The sequence below is a fragment of the Epinephelus moara genome, chromosome 20 (genome assembly GCF_006386435.1).
Source record: "Epinephelus moara isolate mb chromosome 20, YSFRI_EMoa_1.0, whole genome shotgun sequence".
Classification (NCBI taxonomy): Eukaryota; Metazoa; Chordata; class Actinopteri; order Perciformes; family Serranidae; genus Epinephelus; species Epinephelus moara.
The window spans coordinates 32,428,296-32,449,920 of NC_065525.1; the positions used below are offsets into that span (position 1 = coordinate 32,428,296).

Genomic DNA, 21,625 nt, shown 5'->3' on the forward strand with positions numbered 1-21,625 from the left:
CATTTTTTTGACATACTATGACTTTTTATTCACTTTTTGACATACTATACTATGACTATTTTATGACATAATATACTATGATTTTTTTTGGCACTTTTCTGACATATACTATGACTATTTTATGACTTACTATACTATGACTTTTTTTTCACCTTTTTGACATACTATTCTATGACTATTTTATGACTTACTATACTATGATTTTTTGCATTTCTTTTTACACACTATACTATGACTTTTTTTTGCATTTTCATGACATAATATACTATGACTTTTTTTGCACTTTTCTGACATAGCATACTATGACTATTTTATGACTTACTTATACTATGACTTTTTTGGATTTTTTTACATACTATACTATGACTTTTTTATGACATACTATACTATGACTTTTTTTCCATTTTTATGACATACTATACTATGACTTTTTTTTCCATTTTTATGACATACTATACTATGACTTTTTTTCCATTTTCATGACATGCTATACTATGTCTATTTTATGACTTACTATAATATGACCTTTTTTTGCAATTTATGACATACTGTGACTTTTTATTAGATTTTATGACATACTATAGTATGACTGTTAGGACAAACCATCCTATGAGCTCTTTTGCATTTTTATGACATAATATACGATTACTTATTTATTTATTTATTTATTTTTTGGATATACTGTACTATGATTTTCCTCTTTTTTTTTGCATTTTGTCATACTTTATTATGACTTTTTGTTTTGCATTTTTATGGTATTATATTTAAGGATTGCTGCATGTACCCTGTATATTAATGTTTATCTTTTTGTTTTCACAGATATGTTACACCATAAGTTTGGCGAAGGAGATTGCAGAAGCCAAGAAGGTATCATCATCATTATAGAAACACGCAGAACATTTCTTGCATTTAAAGTCAAAACCAGTTGATAAGTTTTTGATTAAGATGTTTGTTTTTTCCCTTTGAAACATGCTAGGAACACAACCATTTGAGTTTCTTATTTGGTTTGATTTTATTTTTCTTCAAGGACCCAGAGGCCCTGGCCCAGCTGATGAAGAACATGCCTCTCACCAATGACGGTAAATTCCTGCTGCTGGAGCCTGAGACGGGCGACACAACCAACGGGGCAGAAGACGACCTTGAGTCTGAAGCCTAGTCCCAGCTAGGACCAAAAGAAAAACAACCAAGACCAGGGCCACGGTCCAGCTTTTGACCAGGAGAGAAGGCTTTCCCTGGATAACAGTGACATCATGACCCGCTAGCCCTAACTCTGGTACTGTAACACCCATATTAGAGAGTGTAGTTCACTTCCACTTACCCTGTGTTACTAGAGTTTTTTGCTGTCATGAAAGCAGAAGACGTTGGCAGGGGGTCCCAAAAGCACATCTCGTGGGTGCTCCATTAGATCTGCTTTTCTAAGGTCAGACTGTTGCATGGGTCTTTGGATTTGGAGTTGTTTTTACACCACTGTGGGTGGTACTTCCATCAAAAGGGACACTATATAGATATTGATTGTCATTCATTGTTTTCTAATATCCCCAGCCATCTAACAGAAGGTGGTGACTCGTTTGCTTCATTTTAGGTTTACATAGTTTGGAGTCTGTTTGGAGAGTTCATTCCTTGACTTTGTTTTACATGTTAACTTGTACGTAAGGCTTTTATGCAACTACTTTGGTGTTTTTTTTTCTTGTTTATTTGTGTACAAAAAAAAAGTTATTGCACTTCCAAGGTTAATATTTACTTAATAATGCTTGATGGCTACAGAATGCACTAACTGAGGCATTTGAAGGATCCTAAACTTAAGATAATGAAGAACTTAAAATAGGTAAAAATCACATTGGTTTCTTTTCTCTGCAGACGAGTGACTGTTGCGTTGCTTGTTGTTGTTACTCTGTGTGAGCACGTGTGTCCTGAAGCAGTGGACACAGTTGGTGGAGCGATTAGACTGAATTTTTGTTCTCTCTGCACTCTTGCCACTATCTAAAGCATTCCCTGTAAACCGAATCAAGTTTAGGATGATCTTTATTAACATGATCTGTATGCAAGGTCCTTCTCAAGCAGCCCAAATATTCTTAAGTAAAACTGGTACTTTGCTTTAGGTTTGTTGAAAGCCTGTGTAAATATGAACCGTCTGAGTGTCTATATGATGTTTAATCAGAGTTGGCTGCATTAAAGGCTTTCACTTTTAAAAGCTAGGACCGATGCGGTGCATGATTAAATAATGGCATTCTCTCTCAGTCCATTCGCAGAGATTAAAACCTCTAAATTGAGCACTGAGCTGTAATACTAAAAAAAATAAAACCACTGAAACGTTACAGTAACGCATGTAGGCAGAACACAGTGGTGTATTATGTACTCTGAAAAGCAGCTCGCTCTTTGCTCACACACATAAATATTAAACAGAACAAAACTGAAGGGAAGCGACTGATCTGTGAAATTCTGCCTTCTCTTTAGATCCCAGTGCAGTTTTAAACCATTTCAGCCTATTTGAACTGTAACGCTAATCTCAATGGACAGAGGAAGCCTGTGGTGCACTGTGTGAATGTGACATGTTTTGGTACTGTGTAAAACAGACGAGGTCAAAACCACTGACTTGACGTTGATCGTGAAAGTAACATTGTATTGACCAGTGCGTGTCTGCTTGCTTTTTCTCCTCTATATCATCAGAGCTCTTGGTAGAATCACATTAAACAAGAATTAAGTGTGGATACTTGAGGACTGCCTGCTCTACTGGTGACTAGTTATGATTGTTTGATTGCTTGTGACACTACTCATTGTAATCAGAGGAATAGTTTATTTAGGAAATGTATTTATTCGCTTTCTGGTGCAGAGTTGATGGAGGATTGATGCCACTTTCACATCTCCCCGTTAAAGTGGAAAAAGACAAATTTTTTACTTTGACTTATCATCATGAAGGAAATCTTCATAACACAATGTAGTGGCTGTAGAATGACACCAACAGTGTTTAGACTGGTTCCCTATAAGGCCCAATGTGTCTGTCTGCCACCGGGTACGAAAATAAAGGCTTGTTTTACGGCACAACCATTACGCAACAAAAACAGGAGGAGGATAGCGCTTCTATCTTCCCCTGTAGCTATCCCCACGTACGAAACAATATCAATGAAAGTTCTTTGTAGTTACTATCCCTGGTAGCAGAAATGGCAGACGAAGTAACTGAAAAACAAAATGTGTCCTGTGTCGTTGGTAGTTGATAGGCTCAGAGGAAAATAGAGAGCATTCTAGTTGTCTTTGTGACAGCAGCGCCACAATACCACCACTAAGGATAAAGCTGAAAAGTTGTCTATCTACACTTAAAATTTGAAGCTACAGCGCAGCACAGATAGTGGGAACAGCTAGCCTGGCTCTGTCAAATGGTACCAAAATCTTTCTAACTGTCTAATTATCACAAATGAATACCTAAATCATTAGTTTTATCCTTGTAAAAACATAAATATAACGTTTGATAGATGGTTTTGTGCTGGACTATTTCTTGGCCGTAACCAGTAACTTCTTGGGAGTCTCTACTGGTTGCCTGGCAACCGGTCAGGGCCAAGAAATACTCCAGCACATAACTCCCTCAAATGTTTTTACGCTTCAGTTTTTGTACATTTTTTAAACAAATATATTATTTAGTAAGCTTTAAAAGTCCTGGTAGCTGGACTTCGTTACTGATTGACAGTTTCCTTTCTACTGTGATTGTGCTAAGCTAACCGACAGCTGGCTGTAGCCTTACATGTAACGGACAAATACAAGAGCTCTATCCATCTCCTCTAACTCTCCTCCAGAAAGCGAATGTGTATTTTCCTAAATGTCAAACGTTTGCTTGAAGTTGTAACGGTGAACCATTTCTTTGTTTCCTGATGTAAATGCATAGAAATGCAAGAAAATGTCCATCCATGAGACTTGTACCCTCCGTCCGCAGGTGTTGGTTGAGAAGCTTCAATCACACCATTAATAAAACTACAGCAATGCATATAAAGCAGGCTTAGAGCATCAGTCTACAGAAGTCTGAGATCTTTTTCTGTTTGATGACCGACACGAGCTGCTGCCTGTGTTGTTCCTTTGATTGATGGCTCAGCTGGTGAGGAGTTTCTCCGACTTCACCTTCCACTCAAGAAACCAAATCCTCTTATTGTGGCGTGCTGCAGCCCATTACACCTCCTACAGCTGTGCTGCATAGTCTTGATATATTTTTGCTTTGCCAGTTAATGCACAGTCAGGAAAAATCTGGGTCCTCATTGTGAGGAAAATAAATTCCAGTAATATAGCAAGGACTGCATTTTCTCCCCTCTCTCTGTCTTTTTGTAAATGGCTGAAGTTGACAGAATCCATTACCCATAAGGCTTTGCACTTAATTTGTCCTAGTTTTCTAAAAACCAATGCTAACATGCAAACTTTAATAAATGTAAGTATTTTTTTCTTACTCAAGTAAATGTGTTTTCTTTACGTCCCAAAAGAACTGTCACACCAACACTAGAGAATAAAGCGTTTATTTAACAAAGCATTAAGCTTTACTATTTACAGATAATTGACAATTTATATGCACTTAAAATCTACATAGACACCTGAGCAGGAGACATTACAGCAGACATCAGCTTCATCTCAGCTACAATCTTTGGCAGCACAGTTTGAGCAGGAAAGCCATTAATCAAGCACACATGTTCAAATCCTGCATATTGATCGCCTAAACTGGTTTAAATGTCAAATACATGCCTTAATATAAAGTACACTGAAATGAAGGCCAGATTAACTGAATTTATTATATATGTCTGATTATCTGTCTTCTCTCTTATAAACACAGAGGGGACTCTACAAGTGTAAACAGTCATGGTACACAGTGATGCATTGGGTAAGTAACAAATATGTGCCTGTGGTAAGACAAGTACTCACACTTAGCTCATGTACAACATACACACCAGTGTACTGCTCAGGAGTCTTTGTAGTAGTTGTTGAAGTTGATGCGAAGAAGGAAGTCTTCTAGATGAGGCTGGTAGCCTCTGTTCACCAGCTTGGTCACAACTGAGAAGAAGAAAAAAACAAACATACAGCACATAATTAGAAACATACTAAACCTATAAATACGGTATAATTAGTTACTGTCGTATTAGCATGAAATTCCCTCTTTGCTTTTGTTTCACCTGCCCTGTCTTTATATGGGTCATGTGATGGCCTCTCATTGGTTCCTGCCACTATATAGGTGGGACCTTACCAGTATCGTATGTTTTAAAAGCCCTGACAAAGAATCAGTGGTCGAGACATGTTGGCTCTTTAGTATTTCCTTCCTAATTTTTCTATATTTTTCAGAGTGCCTGGATTGCCTCCCTGTTGATTTGGTTAACTATGTATTTAAAGCAACACTTCACCTGCAGAATGAACATTTCTTTCAGTTACTCACAGCGTGTTACCTTGAATTCGTGCCTCCAGTGAACAAAGAATCCCAAAAAGGCGAGCAATTTTCATGAACTGAGGTAAAGCACCATGTTTAACAACTGCGGAGCTATATAAAAGCGTTGCTTACAAGCTGTCACACAGCTCCTGCAATATAATTCCTGTCTCATTTATTTGTATGCTCTGTCCCAAACAAGCATTTTCGCTAAAACACGTCAGTATAAACAGTCTCATGCAAGGTCGAGTCACGTGCCCAGGCATGCACGTGCGTCTGAGCTTGAACACTGCTTTTTCTATATTGTCATATCTTAGCGAAAATGCTGTCCTTTGGGAAATACTGAGCGCGTGACTGGATATGAGGCTTGGGTTATACAGCATGAGTTGTGTGAGAGTTTGTCAACAGATGTTTTTGTCATACTGTTGCTGTTATTACATGCAGACCCTGATTACTTCAGTTCACAAAGAATGCTCACCTTTGTTGGGAGTCTCCTTTCACTGTGAGGGACTGGGAGAAAAAGTCTTCTTTGTTTTCAAGGTAACATACGGTGAGAGACTGACATACAGATGGTTTCTTTGTGGATTAATTATTTCTCTGAAGGACACCTCCACACAACTGAAGTCTCCTTAGCTTCAGATATGATGTATGTACTTCAGTATGTACTGCACATACTGAAAGAATGCAGATTCTGTCCTCCATCATTTAGACTGGAATTGCTCAAACCAAGCTAGATACTGTTCAGCTTAATTAGAAATACCACACAGTCCCTAATATTTCAAAATAAAACAAGCAGCTTTAAGTGATAGGTTTCAATTGAGCTCTTTTGGTTTAGCATTTTTACATTATGTCCCAAAATCATTACCTCTAATCTAGAACCAGATGCTTTACTGATCATCCTCAGCTCATGTTAATCAAAGATGAACCTGACTTCATCTTAGAAACTTCTCTCCTATTTTCTCATCAAAGCAAAAAGGCTAATACTCACAAGTGCCAAGAAAGCGACTCTCCCAACCATTAAATGTGTCTGCACGAGTTAATTGATCCCGTACATTTAGAGAAGATTTGATATGCTTTAAAAAACAAACACTATAATTTGGCAACCCTTAATTAAGTAAGTTGCAGCTTGAAATTAGAAGACACTCTACATTTTGTTCCCTTTTTAGATTTCACAGTATCAAACAAATATATAAATTAAAGATATCCTTTTTTCCTCTTCTTCTCATTTGTTGCTGTTACTGGTTTTAATTCACTGATTAAAGGTCAAGTGGATACTTTCATAACATCCTTTAGCTTCGTACCTGTGAGCTTTAGAAACCACTGAATCAAACTACTCACCTTTGAAAAGGAAGTGGGAGTAGTATTTGAAGGTGTTGTACGACTGCTGCATGGCGATGAAGCTGGGGTGCACTGCCTCCCCCTGCTGGCTGCCCCAGGGCTGTGCGATCAGCTGCGCCCGAAATTTGAGGATCAGGCTGAAGATGCTGTGGATGATGTTCATGACGGGAGCCGCCTTCTCCGTCAGCAAACCCCTGGGGAGACCAGTGAGTGCAAAGTTTAAGAAACATGACAAGGAACTCTGAAATGGCTTTTTCAGATGGGCTGAAATTCTACACAGAGAAGTGTGATACTGACAACCTCTCCTAATGAGATTAAATCATTCATTGGGTTCAAAAGTTAGCCTCACATCCAGCTGGAATTTTAATTAACTTGTTACGAAGAGGTTGAATTAATTTTATATGAAATTATGGGTGCAGAGAGTTCCACTTCAGCTCGCCGTGCCTGTAAAGAGCCTGAAGAAATCATTTCACTCCGCTGGATTTTTCTGCATTTCGTCATGTTGCAGCCTGAAATCACGATGGTTTAAATTAAAACATTTCCTGTCTATATAAAGGCTCACAACACTTTGCAGAACACCTTAACAATGTGTGGCTTTGACTCCTGTATTTGAAGAGTCCACAGTCCAAAAAAGCTGCACCCAGTATGGCTGCAATTATCTGTTTTTATCAATTAATATAAAGCTGCCACTGTTAGTCAATCAAAAGAAAAACCCAAATTTAAAGTGCATATGCCAAACATTTTATGGTTCCACTGTCTATGATGTGAGAAAATATATTTTTACAATATAGTTAATCTAATAAAATATTTGAGCTGTTGATGGTACAAAACAAGTATCTGATGACACCTTGGGGCTCTACGAGATTGTGATGGACACTTTTACTGTTTTCGGATGTTTCACACACCGAACAAGTAAGCTGGAACCAGATAATTTTTAGTATTTTGCCTTTAAAAAAATTCCTTAAACCATGCCGGAAACTAAACCATGACTTATTAATTTTTTTTAATCTATACCTGAGATGAACCGGTTCTTCTTTACAACACACAAACCTGAAAGCATCTGAAAATTGGAAGTAAGTTCCAAAAGAAAATTATTAAGTGAGCCCAGTATTAAGGGACTGATCCTAAATCATCTCAAATACCTTGAATCAGAATATGTGCCGATACCAAATGATGATCTAATACCAGTGCTCTCTTTCCAAATTTGAAATCTGTTTACCTCACTATGTGTAAATACTATAAATTGATTTTATAAAATTTCAGAAAAATGCCAATCACTGTATGCAGTAAGATGAACTCCTTTAATTTGTCCCATCCACAGCTCCAACTCCCCAAAATATATTCACTAGACCAACATTTGAGAACATCAAATATTATACAGTTTTACTTGTCAAAATACTTAAAATGGCATGAATCAATTATTAATATAGCTGCTGATTAATTTCCTCTTAATCAAATAATTGATTCACTGACCAATCTTTGCAGCTCTACACTGGAAAATATTTTTGGTGAGGTAACACAAGGCCGAGTCCACGGCTCACTATGATTCAATAAATCTGATAGCAGCAACAGTTAACTTTCTAATCACGCATGGAAACTGTTTTTAATGTGAATTGGTTACATCATGGCCGATACTCGGACTGCTTAATAAGATGAGTATCACCACTGTTATTGCACCCTGACTAATACTTGAGATAAGAAAACTTAATAAAAGTTAGGAACATCTGGCTTTTCAAAACATTATTAAATACCTTAACATTATGTGGTGCTGCAAAATATTCGTTTTGGCTCAGAACACTTGAATCTTTCCTTTTTTACTACATTTTGAGAATTTGTGTTATTGCATGGAGACATTTAATAAAAGCAGCAACACCAACAAATTCTGTCAGAGGGGTAAATACTAATATGAAAGTATGCTAAATTACTCTAAAAGGCATGAGTGTGGAGTCACTTCCTGTGTAAACCTGCCTTCTATCCTTGGCTCATGCATTTTTAAATCAGCTGTGTGTGTACTCAGGTGACGAGTTTGGGTTATTCAGTGTGTACTTATCTTTAGTTTATGCATGCAATCTTTGGGTTTACAAGGTTATCTGCGCCTGCTCTCACATGGGGTGCACAGGCTAAGAGCTGATAACACTGAGAGCTGTGATCACTCACGATGCTGAAAACTTAAATATGTATTGCAGTATTGCGCTCAAGGGGAGACAACACATTTGGCCTTGTTCCAAAATATCTGCTCCTTGAATGCAATAAATTGAGGAAGAATATCATACATCACCTATCTGTGCTCAGAGATAACAGCGTGCATTATATTGCAACAAATACTGTTAACATGCTCATACGCAGTTCCAGCCCTCACCTGAAGATGGCTCTGTTGAGGTAGTCTGCGTGTGTGCGGTGGATGGCATCCAGGTCGCTGGCGGTGGCCAGCTTGGCTGTGAACTCGCTCCAGGACACTTGCAGGATCTGGTTGGCGATGTAGCCCTGTATCACCTTGACAAAATGCTGCATCTCGTGTCTGTAGAGCTGCAGCTGATGGAACTGCACCGAGCGACCGGCACCTTTCACCAGTGCTGAGGGAAACAGAGATGGGAGTCATGATCAGTGCTGCAGGGATTAAAAATAAACGTGCTGGTTTAAGACACTCAATTGCGAAGATCTGCTGCTTTTATGCATTATATCACTGCAAAATTTATAACTTTAGGCTCTGTGTTCCTGTTGATCAGCACGTTGGGTGCATGAATAAGGATGAAAATGATAACTAAGCCTGTAGATATGACACAGACAGAGCAAGGTTAATTGTATTATACAGTATTTTTCTTTGACTGCAGTCTTGTTAGTCCTTATGGGAGAAAAATGCATTCTGACTCCTGAATTAAGTCATCATCCACATTTTCCCCTGGTGATGAGTAATATTATTGTTGTAGTCGCTGTAGTTTACATCCCTCTAATACCTTAATACTTTGTTTTGTCCCTTCAGGATAACCATTTAAGTAGTCTGTGCACAGGCTTTCACTGATCAATACTATCCAACCCACTGAAGCACACTGTTTTACAACAAGTCCCACCGCTATGAGATGTGCTTTGTATAAATAAAACATAAAGGAATCGCAGCATTCCCCTTAATGAATATTTTATAAACAGTTGAAGCACAACAGGAAGAATCTTAACTCCTCCACCTCAGAGGTGCTGTGGAGTCTGAGCCGGGCCTTGAAGCACACAGCTCCCACCTCTCTCACCTGTTCTCTTGAGGTGGAACCAGACCTCGCGGAGGCTCCACACCATGTGTTTGAGCTGCAGCAGGAACGAGAACAGACGGTTGTACTTGTTCATGCAGCTGTCCGTGATGATGATGTTCAACGGCCAGTCCACCTGGGAGATGACACCGGGGGGGGGGGGGGAGGAGTGTGAAGGTGTGAAAGCGAGTGAGTGTGAAAGAAAGTAAAGGAAAAAGACAGCGGTTGGGAAGAACGGGCAAAAGGGAGAGTGACGAATGAGGCGAGGCAAGGGGATGAGAAAGGTGTGAGTGCAGAGACGTTGAAAAAAGAGGTGAGAGGATTGCAAAGGGAAGACAGAGTGGTGAGAGATGGGGGTGGAAGAGGAATGAGGAAAAGATATATGGGGAGAGAGTGGAGCACGAAAAAAAAAAGTGCAACAAGAAATAAAGATACGGAAAGAGAGGGAGAAGATTCAGGAAAGGTACAAGATGGAGATTCAGCAGGAGAGGGAAGAGTCAGGAGGGCGAGGAACGCAGAGCGAGCAGAGGACAATATGTGCAGCATTAGTCACCGTGCGTGTCATCCAAAAGACTCCACTCCAATCAATCTACAAGGTTCAACCATTTAAGTGCGTGATAAGCTCATTTTCCACACCCAGAGCAGTTTGTCAAAACATGACAGGTTGTCACATTCAAGCTGCCACTCATGCTGAGACAAGCGTGCTCATGCAAGCGCACACACTCTGTCATTCACTCCATTAAAACACACCGCCTCACCTTGTAGCGCAGCTCCAGACAGTTGAGAGAATCGGGGGCGTGTGGGTGGAAGGTCTCGGGGAGGAAGCGCAGGGCGAAGGTGAAGTTACCAGCTAGTGGGCTGTCTCCATGTAGGCTGTACTGCAGGGCCTTGCTGAGGATGGAGTTCAGGACCAGAGGGGTCAGCAGCTCGCCGGGAGTCTGGCCGCTGCCCAGCTGGGTTTGAGGAGACATTGGTCAAATAAATATACAAAGGTCAAACACAGATGACTACTCGCTCCTCTACACCTGTCTGAGGCCCAGGAGTTGGCAGGTTTTCATCCCAAACAAACCCTGCGTGTAGCCGATTACGATGATTAGCTTGCTTTCCGGTTGAAGGTGTGCTAATCAGTGAGATCAGCTGGTGTAGTGTTTGGCTGGAACAAAAACCTTCTGTCTCATGGGCCTCAGGAGACAGATGTACACAAGTGTTTTGGCGGAACAGCACCAAGGTGTTAGCGAAGGCTGTGCTGTGTTATTTCACGCCAGGAAGCTTGGGTTTAACATAAGCAGTCTTGGAGTCTAAACAGTGATGCATCATGTGCTGCAAAACAGGCACACAGAGACATCAGATATAAAAATACTTGAGAGTTTAAAGCAGCGATAATTGATATTTATATAACACCAATGTCTCAGATTAAATTGTCATTTACGGCCGCAGCAGGCAGCTGTTTGCAGTGACAAAGTTCTAAAAACCCACTGTTCACTACCTGCTCATAACTTAACAGAAGACAGACACAGCTGGGGAACTTAGTTCAGCATTTAGTAGCTAAGGAGACAGATATTTTCCCTAAGTGTTGGGAGGGGGAACATTAGATTTACCCTCACTGAAAGCACGACTCTAAATGAATAATGCTTGCTACCAAGTTTGCCATATCACCTTAAAACATGATGATATATCAGTGTGTTCACAATAAGCAAGGCTGTAAACAAAATACTGACATATTGCCCCCACAGAGTCAATATGATGAACAGCTTTACAAAACTGCTGTTAGAGCTGGACGATGTGGCCTGTAAATAATATCACAATAGGTTATATTGTGACGCACAGTATTGACATTTTGAAACAACTGTACAAGATTATAATAATAAACCACTTATTAAACTTATTAAACAGAAATGCTCCCCCAAATATCTTGAAAAAAAAAAAGCTGAATAAATTATTGTTATTATAAAGTTAAATTAAGTACTATTAAAATTAAATAAAATAAAGTATTGTTATAATAAAGGTAAATAAAGTACTGTTAAAAAAAAGTTAAGTAAGGTATTGGTTTAATAAAGTTAAATAAATTATTGTTATAACAAGTTAAACAAAGTACTGTTAATATAAAGTTCAATTATAAAAAAAAGTTTAAGTACTGCTATGATAAAGTTAAACAGAGTACTGTTATAATAAAGGTAAAGAAAGCACTGTTATTAAGTTAAAAGGTATTGGTTTAATAAAGTTCAAGTACTGTTACAATAAAATTAAATAACGTACTATTATAATAAAGTTAAATTAATTAAGTACTGTTAATAAAGTTAAATAAGGTACTGTTCTAATAAAGTTAAATTAATTAAGTACTGTTAATAAAGTTAAATAAATTATTGTTATAATAAAGTTAAACGATGTACTATTAAAATAAAATTAAAGTAATTTATTATAAAAGGGAAAGAAAGTATTGTTATAAAGTTTAAGGTATTGTTTAATAAAGTTAAAGTATTGTTACAATAAAATTAAATAACGTACTATTATAATAAAGTTAAATTAATTAAGTACTGTTAATAAAGTTAAATAAAGCACTGTTCTAATAAAGTTAAATTAATTAAGTACTGTTAATAAAGTTAAATAAATTATTGTTATAATAAAGTTAAACGATGTACTATTAAAATAAAATTAAAGTAATTTATTATAAAAGGGAAAGAAAGCATTGTTATAAAGTTTAAGGTATTGTTTAATAAAGTTAAAGTATTGTTACAATAAAGTTTAAGAAAGAACTGTTATGATAAAGTTAAATATAGTGCTGTCATAAAAAGTTTAAGTACTGGTATCATAAAGCAAGTATTGATATCAGAGTTAAACAAGGTACTGTTATAACTAGGTTAAATCAAGTATTGTTACATTAAGGTTAAATAAAATATTGTTGCAATAAGGTTAAATAAAGTTAAATAAAGTAATGTTATAATAAAGTTAAATGATATATTTTTATAATAAAAACACATTAAAGCGGAACATCTGGTGCTTTAATTCAGAAGCACCAATATCTTCTGGGGTTGAAAGTGTTGATGTTTTTGCCGTGAACTCAAAGCTTTCAGTCAAAAGTTACATGTTTGCATTTAGCAGGAAATTAAACCATTGCAGCGGCGCCGTTAAACGTGACAATTTATTCACTGTGAGCGGTTTACAAACCAACAGCTCCCCCGTACATATTAAACATTTTAAGTCGCACTGATGCTCCATGGTCACAAAATGTAACCAAATAAACGAGGTGTACAAAAATGCAGATACAAAAACGCAGAGTTATTTTTTTAATTTTAGTGTCCATGAGAGGGAGAGTGCCAGAGAACAGAAACACCAAAGCCAGTCACATGCTGCTGGCTTTAAAAACATTTGTGACAATTTATACTTGATGTTGGTGATCTTGGCATTTTATACATCCCACGTGGAACAAGCTGTGATTCACAGAGTATAATCATATATATCGCCCACCCCTACATCCAGCATTATCCTTCATTTAGAGTCGTGTTTTTGGCCACCTGATAAAAGTCCAGTATTCACCCTTCTTTAGCTCTGTTTGTGGTCTGACTCCTGGGGGAAATATGTGGGCCGTAAACCAAAAAATGAGTTAAAAGGCCCTGAAACTCCTCTGTGGGTTTCACCAGACACATTATTCAGTCCATTATTATGATAAAACTATTGATTAGAGCAGCTTTCAGCATGGTCAGTTCTGCGTATTTCACAACAGCAATCCTATTTTGAGAAGCTGTATGTGGTGTAACTGCAACACACAGGCTCTGGGATTATATATTGGATTTTGCAGGAGAAAATACAAACCCTCACACAAGACATCCACCAGGGAATGACAGGGAGTGTTATGTAACTTCCTCAAGAGAACTGCTCTCCAACTGCGGCGCATACATTTTTAAATAACGGCTAACTCTGTGTACTCAAGTTTTGGTGTGCATCTTCGATATTATTCAGCGTGCACTTTGTAGCTTATGCATACAGTCATCGGGTTTACAAGGTTACCTACGGCTGCTCTCAAATGGGTTTCTCAGGCTAAAAGCAGATAACACTAAATGCATGCAGTGCTGATCAATCAAAAAACAGAAAAGTGTTTGTTTAGAATGTATTGCGTTCAAGAGAGAGCAGGACACTTGGCCTTGTTCCAAGATGTCCTTTGTTGTCCTCTCCGCAATTGCAATAAATAAGAAAATACAATACATCACCCTCATTTTTTGCATATAGATGACAGAAACAGTTCTCCAAGTGCTTCACCTTTTCAAAGAGCAGATCGCTGAGGGACTGTGCGAACTCGCCGTCCTCCATCAGCAGGAAGTGACGCAGCGCCTCAAAGTGTCTCTCCACCCCTAGCTCCACAAAGAAGTAGTCCACCACAGCCTTGTTCACCAGAGATACACTGGGGATGGAAGGTGGAGGAGAGAATGACCACATTAGGGAAAGAGAGGTTTAGACAGAAAAATCAAAACGGTGCTGACTTGCATATTTTATACTGGCTGCGAGGATGACAGACAGCCGCTCCGGAGAAAGCTCGGGGAATATACCAGCGTTTTTTAACTTTCTGGATGACTTCCTCCATCCCGTTGCTTCAAATTATCGCTAAGCAACTCACATTTATATAACAGTGGGATTCAGGGGAGCCTCTCTTGAACTGAAAAGTCAGCAGGGAGGATATAAAAATAGAGTTGAAAATCTCTGGCAAACTCGAAGCATGGGATAAAAATGTGTTCGTAAAAATTTAGAGCAATGAATTCCAAAAGCTAAATATACTGCACCCCCTGTGTGTGTGTGTGTGTGTGTAGAAAGGGATGAGAAAGCCATTTCTTTACACACAAAGGTTAAACTGCACTGTGTGCAGAAACACTGCAGGTGAAGACTGACAGGCTTGTCTGGAGTTCTGATGGAATTTCAAACAAGAAAAAGGATCCTACAAAGATGGATAGTAATAAGAATTTAAATTATTCCTCCAGCGCAGAATGCGCACTCAACTACAGTTTAAGTGGCCTGAAGTACCAGAGAGATGACAAGAGATCTGTGAAAGCCTTACACCTGCGCTTCTCTTAAACACAGCATTTTGCTTCCAGGTAAAATAATCACACATCTTTCGCAGGCACTCAAAACTCTTACTTACAAACAATAACTTGAAATGTGCTTACAAATGCTTTGTTTTTAATCCCTCTCCAACACAAAACAGACACTTCACTCCTGCAGCTTTCTTCAGTCAGACACTCACTGCGTGATAAGCGGGGTAGTGACGGCCTGTTTAATCAGAACTGGCAGGGAAACCATCTCGCTCAGTTGGATGGCGGTGGTGTCGGTGGCTCTGCGGAGTGTGGGGTCCATTGGAAGGCCCCAGGGGCCACGAGTTACCTGCTTCAGCAGCTGACACTCGGGGGACGAAGCTGTGTGAGAGGGTGATGACAGGCATATTTGCTGAACAAATATCACTCTCAGGACTGCATGTACAGACAAATGAAAGGGAAACAGAAGCCGAATTATCCAAGTCATTTTTTTGCTAGAATGGATGATGCAAAATAAACATTTGAAACTTTTATTAAAGAGATTGTTTGGATTCTTTTTAAGTGGGGTTGTCTGAGGTACCCATCCATAGTCAGTGTGTTACTTTCACTAATTGCGGTTGGTGGCAGGCCCCCAGTTTGGAGAAGCGGGAAGATGCGCAGCCACAGGAGCTCAGCAATGTACTGCTGTGGCAAAACATATTTTAGCCACCTAAAATATTAATTTTAGTTTAAGGGTGCTGTCAGACCTAGAGTTGTCTTGCTTTGGTCCGAATCAGGGACTAACTTCTTCACAAAGCTGCGTAACTGCCTAGAGTTGGTTCGTGTTCTCACGGCAGCATTTACAAGTGGACCAGATCAAATGCCTTACGCGAGAAAGCTGCTCTTGATTGGTCAGAATTTACGTTATCACCAACGAGAGTTCGTTTGTAACCGGACCGTGGCCACCTCTTCAAGAAGGTCTCGGTCCGGTTGTTTAGGTGCATACCCGAGTGTGATTGCTGTGTTCACACCTGCCCAAATGAACCGCACTTAGGGAGCAAACGAAATTGAGTTTGATTGAACTGAACCAAACAGGGCAGATGTGAAAGCAGCCTAAGTGTACTATAATGAGAATTTTTTCAATGCTTTACCTTGCTATTAGTCTCTTTCCTTTGGCTTTACATTTCTCAATCGCAGAACTTCTGTATTCCTACTCATAAGCACAAGTGTACCACACACTGTATTACACTGTAGATCAGCTTTTGGGTAAGACTTTTAAGATTTATGGAGAAGCCAACAAATACAAGAAGATAAAAAACCATGAGTGACCATGACAGTGATGATGAAATGCTGTTCACTGTGGAGAAAAGAGGACACCCTTGAGAACCAGAGTGTACAGAAAGGCCTCTGCAGCAGGAGAGTGAACGGGCCTTTAGAGAGACGTGTAAGAATACAAAAGTTCTACAGCTGAGAAGATGTAGTGCCAAAAAAAGGGCTGTCTGACAGCGAGGTAAAGTGGTGAAAATATTTTCAATAAAGCACACACTCAAACTGATATTGATTTTTCTAGGTGGCTAAAAAAACATTTTGCTGCTAACCCTCATCCACAGCAGTACATTGCTTAGTTTCTGTGTCAGTGCTCCTGTCTGCTTCTCCAAACTGGGAGCGTGCCCACTGTCGTCTACTGTAGGTAACACTGACTATAGCTAAGTACCTCATACAGCCCCACTTTAAAAAAATCCGAACCACGCCTTTCATTTAAATGATTTTAACTAAGTAGGGTTGAAACAATTAGTTTATAAGTTCAAATTAAATTAACAATTAGTCAATTAAATTTATCAGTGAAAACACCAGAAAATTCTGTTCCAGTTTCTCACATGTTAAAAATCACTTGTTCTCTTAGTTTTCAATGATATTAAATTGAATATCTTTGGGTTTTTGGGCACAGAAAAACAAGACATTTAAATACTTCTAAAATGTTATGAACTAAACAATTAATTCATACTGAAAATAATTGTTGTTGCAGCCCTAAAATGAGGTCTTAAAATGTGTTGATTTATCTTTTAAAAAGAGATGAATCAACACCTCTCTAACACACTCTTAACAAAAAAAAAATTAAGCATCAGAGCTGCTCAGTGGATAGTCTTTATTGCAGGGTGATATCATCAAACAGCACTATACTGTAAGCTGTTTCAGTTATTTTGTCCACCTTCTATATTTATAGTTTCACTCCCTGAATAATTAGGGCTCCTGACTTTGATCAGTAGTGTGGAAGATGTATTCGGCTGACTGATTTCACAGAGACCCTGGAAGCTGGCATGAATAATAGCAGCGTGACACGCAGAGTGAAAAAGACAGGATATTACTTCAACGAGCCATGATGCATCCCACCCAAACATAAACCAGACGTAACACCCTTATGAAATATCACAGCTTTTAACACAACTTCTGTGCATGCTGATGGAGTAAATATTTAACAGCCTCTGGAAACGCATCACTCCTGTACATGTAAAAAAGGCTGGTTTTAATTTACATGAAGTAAGCACTGTCGCTGTAAGGTGTATCATCTTCATTTCTCTGCAATTTGACGTGATGTTTTGCTCTATTTAACAAGATGTTTCATTTCTCATTAGGTTATTTCTGAGACATCAGGGAGTTAACAGGCCGCTCATACTGTACAACCATGTAGATATGCTCATATTCTTCAATTAAGACTACAGGCTACTATCAGAAGATCAGGGGAGCCCATTTCATTTTTTTCTCTCCAAGATTTGTACTGAAGGCTACAACCCTTTCTGTTAAAAAATTAATTGATTGGGCTTCGTTTTAGGTGTTTAGTCTTACCCATTTTCAGTCCACAAGGAAAGGCAGCAGTCTTAGCAGAATTGCTGTATTTAATCCCCTGCACTTTTTTGGTCATTTGCTAAAGGCAGAAGCAGGACCATCAATTACGAGACAAAATGATTTCATTTTATTCTATTTATGAGCCAAAGAATAAAAAAGAATAAAGATTTAGCTTCTGCACTCTCTCACTGGACAAAATACCGTCCCATCTCTGTCCAAGCAGTGCTCAAACATCGTTCAAAATTCAGTTGGCACAGAGTTTGAGAAAGAGACTGAATAAGTAAGAGATATGAAAAAGAAGATATCACTAACATTTTCACTGGCCTCTATCTGCTTTCCTCTGTTTACTAAGCTAACATCAAGCGCGACGTATGAGGAAAAAAAACAAAAAACATATAGGTATACTTGTCTACAGAACAACCTTGTACTTGGCTTTGGTCTACTGGCACTGGGAAAGCAGTCTTTTGCCTATTTTTAACAGGTTTTCTTGTGTTTAAAAAAGCCTGCCTTCATATGCTTTGGTGGAAAAAGGGCATGAAGGATACTGAAACTTATACAAAATGTGCACTATGAAAATTAAATAGTTTAGTTTGTGAAACTATTGATCATTAAGTTGTAATAGTTTGTTCTCTCACTGCCCGTAACTTCTTTAAGTCCGATCTAACAGGTTTGTTACTCTACATAACTCCTCTACAGAGTTAAAATGTGGAGTACCTCAAGGTTCTGTTTTGGATCCCCTTCCGTTTCCTATTCAGATGCTCCCTTTTGACAATTATTTGAACTTACTTTGTGTCTAGAGATGTAGTCTTACTGCCAACTTTCCCCTTAGCATGTTCAAAAAAGCTAAATATCTTAAACATCACATTGCCCCCATTAACTATGTGCCAGAGGAACCATATGTTTTCAACGAACCCATTAGGTTGTAGCAGTCTTCATATTGTTCCACTTCGTACTGGGCACATAAAGCCAGGAGGTATTCCTGCTCAGACTTCTCTCCAGGGGACAAACCGAAGCCAGCTGGCCAGGACCCCGTGAACTCCACCAGCTGCTCACCAGGACTGTCCGACTTAGAACCTGAAGAGAGATGTAAAGCAATTACTTTAACACAGACAGAACATAATCTTCAATGACAATCCAGGCACATTTCTTAACACCAATGAGTCAGAGCAAAAATGTCAATATCATCTTTGCAGGTCTAAAAAAGATATTTAAGGGAAGCTTTGTATAAACATTGTACACAGGCTTAAAAAACATAAATCAAAGCCCTAAACCAGCATTAACCTCGGGCAACAGTTTGGATATCAAAGACGACATTTTTAAATGCCTCATTTTATGTCAAAATAAAATGATTCATCTGACTTATGAGGGGAGGGATTGTGGCTTTAAAGAGGGCTTATGACTATATATTTTATGTCTGTTCATAACCTTCAGTACTGCACTTCTTTGAATCCCAACTGAAAACATACCAAACATTTATGTAATATTTTGCTTTTAATAGAAGACAACCACAGTCTCCTGGTCCAAGCTACAGTCTCTAAAATACTGCATAGTGGAGAGAAAGAATTATTTTGGTTATATCAAGGAGAAGATTACAGCAATTGAACCACAATTGATAATGGAAGTATTTATGAAGAACTATGTGCTTAAGAGTAAAGCACTTGTCTTTTTTCTGTCTTCAATCAAATTAATTCTGTATTTCTACTTATCAAGATCATCTTCTCTATCTATGTGAGTTATTCTGTTGTATCTTGTTGATGCAAAATAAATAAATAAAAACTACAAGAGTAATGCAAATGTTACCCGAATCAATAAACTAAAAGACCATAACATCTTGTACTATCTCGAGCTCACTAAGTGGCACTTAAGTGTTCCCCTCGAAGTTGTGAGTCACATCTGAAGAATGTGCATCACTTAATATTATTCATTACCTTTACTATCTTCATTCTCTTCTGTCGTCTGCTGATTTATGATGCCTTTGCCTTTCACCACACACCCAACTCCAAGGGAAGAATCTGATGAGTGGCCATAAGTGCTGCCTGGGAGTGCAGAGGGTTGTCGCTCTGTCCCCAACACCACACAACCCACGCCCAGCGTCGAATCAGAGGAGTGGCCGTAGATGCTGCCCAGTAATGGTGATGGAAGTGGTTCAGCTTTGGTCACAACACATCCGGTGCCTAAAGTTGAGTCTGAAGAATGACCAAATGCACTTCCGGGTAGGGGAGAACGTTTGGGTTCTTCTCCTGAAACTACACACCCAACTGCCAATGCTGAGTCTGAGGAGTGACCGTAAGAGCTTCCAGGTAGAGCAGACAAGGTGGGTTCAACTCCAGACACCATACAGCCTGGCTGTAGCATGCAGTCTGAGGCATGCCCATGTTTACTCCAGCGAGGTCTTGCGTCAGGTATGTTAGACACAAACTCGCCCACTTTTATATTAGCATCCGAGGAGTGACCGTGGATGTTGGGAACAAGAAGTGGTGCCACAAAATCAGAGACATTTTCTCCAACTTTAATGTGGGCATCTGAACTGTGACCATGAATGTTGGGGGAGGGCAGAGGGGCAGCTACATCTGACACATGCTCACCAACTTTGATGTGGGCATCTGAGGCATGACCGTGGACATTTGGAGCAGGAAGAGGAGCAACAAACTCTGAAACATTTTCGCCGACTTTAATGTGAGCATCAGATGAGTGACCGTGAACACTGGAGGAAGGTAGAGGAGCGACAACTTCTGAAACATGTTCTCCAATCTTGATGTGTGAATCTGAGGCATGACCATGGAAGTTAGGGGATGGAAGAGGAGCAGTTACCTCGGATACAAGCTCTCCAACCTTTATGTGGGCGTCAGAGGAATGTCCGTGGATGCTAGGTGAAGGCTGCTGGGCAACAGCTTCTGAAATCAGCTCACCTGCTTTTAGGTGTGCACTTGAGACATTAATGTTTGGCAAAGAAGTATTATCACCAGCTACATCTTGAGCATCTGTGCTGTGGTCTTGAGTGCTTGCATCAGGTGGATCAATCCCACCATGGTCAGTAAGACTTGTCACTGCTTTGTGATTACAGTTATCATTGCCTCCTTGCTCTGGTGTGGTTGACGGGGCAGCCACATTATTGTCTTTTGCAGCCTCAACAGGTTTACCTTCTTCTTTAGTTTTTAAATTCCCTATTTCAGTCTTTTGTTCTGTCATAGATTCAACTTCCGTCTGCTTATTTTCTGCCACTGAGCTACTCCCATCTACTAGCTGCACAGAGACTTGAGAGGAATGTCCATCAACGCTTGCTTTAGATGTATTTTGGGGCTCCTCTGGGGTGTTTTGGCCTACAGGAAAGCTACATTTGGATGCCTGGCCGACAGTGCTGGCTGTAGGGAGACCATCTTGGACTTGAGAAATGTTTTCTCCTGTGGGGATGTGAGAAACAGAGGGGTGGTTCTGCATCAAGTCAGGCTGGACTGCAGGTCCCCAGCGAGGCCGTGGCTGGACTGAGGCTTGGCCCGTGATACCCTCAAGCGGACTAAAGGGGGCACTGAAGTCATAGTCTACTAACTGTGGAGTAGGACACACTTCAGGTAGGTCAGAGCCGATCTCCTGTAGGGCCGCGTCCACCTGCTGACTGTCAGGATTTGGTGCCTTGGGGAGAAAATCATTGATGTCGATGTTCTCAGAGATGAGGTCAGGATCCACTGTAGGTTGAGTGAGAGCGGGCGAAGAGGGGTCAGGTGGTGACGATACAACATCAGATTCTTGAGTCTCCACAGGCTGCTGCTCAGACGGATCCAGAGATCCCTATTAAGAGAAGAGAAATGAGGACGTCTACAACACACTAT

The 21,625-nt window shown here is 39.4% G+C and overlaps 2 protein-coding genes across 2 annotated transcripts in view; one reads left to right on the forward strand and one right to left on the reverse strand.

The window, feature by feature from the left end:
* appl2 (adaptor protein, phosphotyrosine interaction, PH domain and leucine zipper containing 2) overlaps positions 1–4,368 on the forward strand; it is a 39,240-nt gene extending 34,872 nt beyond the window's left edge. The window contains exons 20-21 of the mRNA XM_050072767.1: positions 820–867; positions 1,028–4,368. Of these exons, the coding sequence (XP_049928724.1) occupies positions 820–867; positions 1,028–1,156 (177 nt within the window). The 3' untranslated portion in view covers positions 1,157–4,368. The remainder of the gene's footprint in view (positions 1–819; positions 868–1,027) is intronic.
* Positions 4,369–4,474: 106 nt separating this feature from the next.
* The window catches only part of tubgcp6 (tubulin, gamma complex associated protein 6), a 40,924-nt gene continuing 23,773 nt past the window's right edge, over positions 4,475–21,625 (reverse strand). The window contains exons 17-25 of the mRNA XM_050072766.1: positions 19,727–21,584; positions 18,711–18,872; positions 15,188–15,356; positions 14,212–14,353; positions 10,716–10,910; positions 9,961–10,093; positions 9,081–9,294; positions 6,722–6,915; positions 4,475–5,019 (exon numbers count right to left, since the gene is read on the reverse strand). Coding sequence (XP_049928723.1) covers positions 4,928–5,019; positions 6,722–6,915; positions 9,081–9,294; positions 9,961–10,093; positions 10,716–10,910; positions 14,212–14,353; positions 15,188–15,356; positions 18,711–18,872; positions 19,727–21,584 — 3,159 coding nt within the window. The 3' untranslated portion in view covers positions 4,475–4,927. The remainder of the gene's footprint in view (positions 5,020–6,721; positions 6,916–9,080; positions 9,295–9,960; positions 10,094–10,715; positions 10,911–14,211; positions 14,354–15,187; positions 15,357–18,710; positions 18,873–19,726; positions 21,585–21,625) is intronic.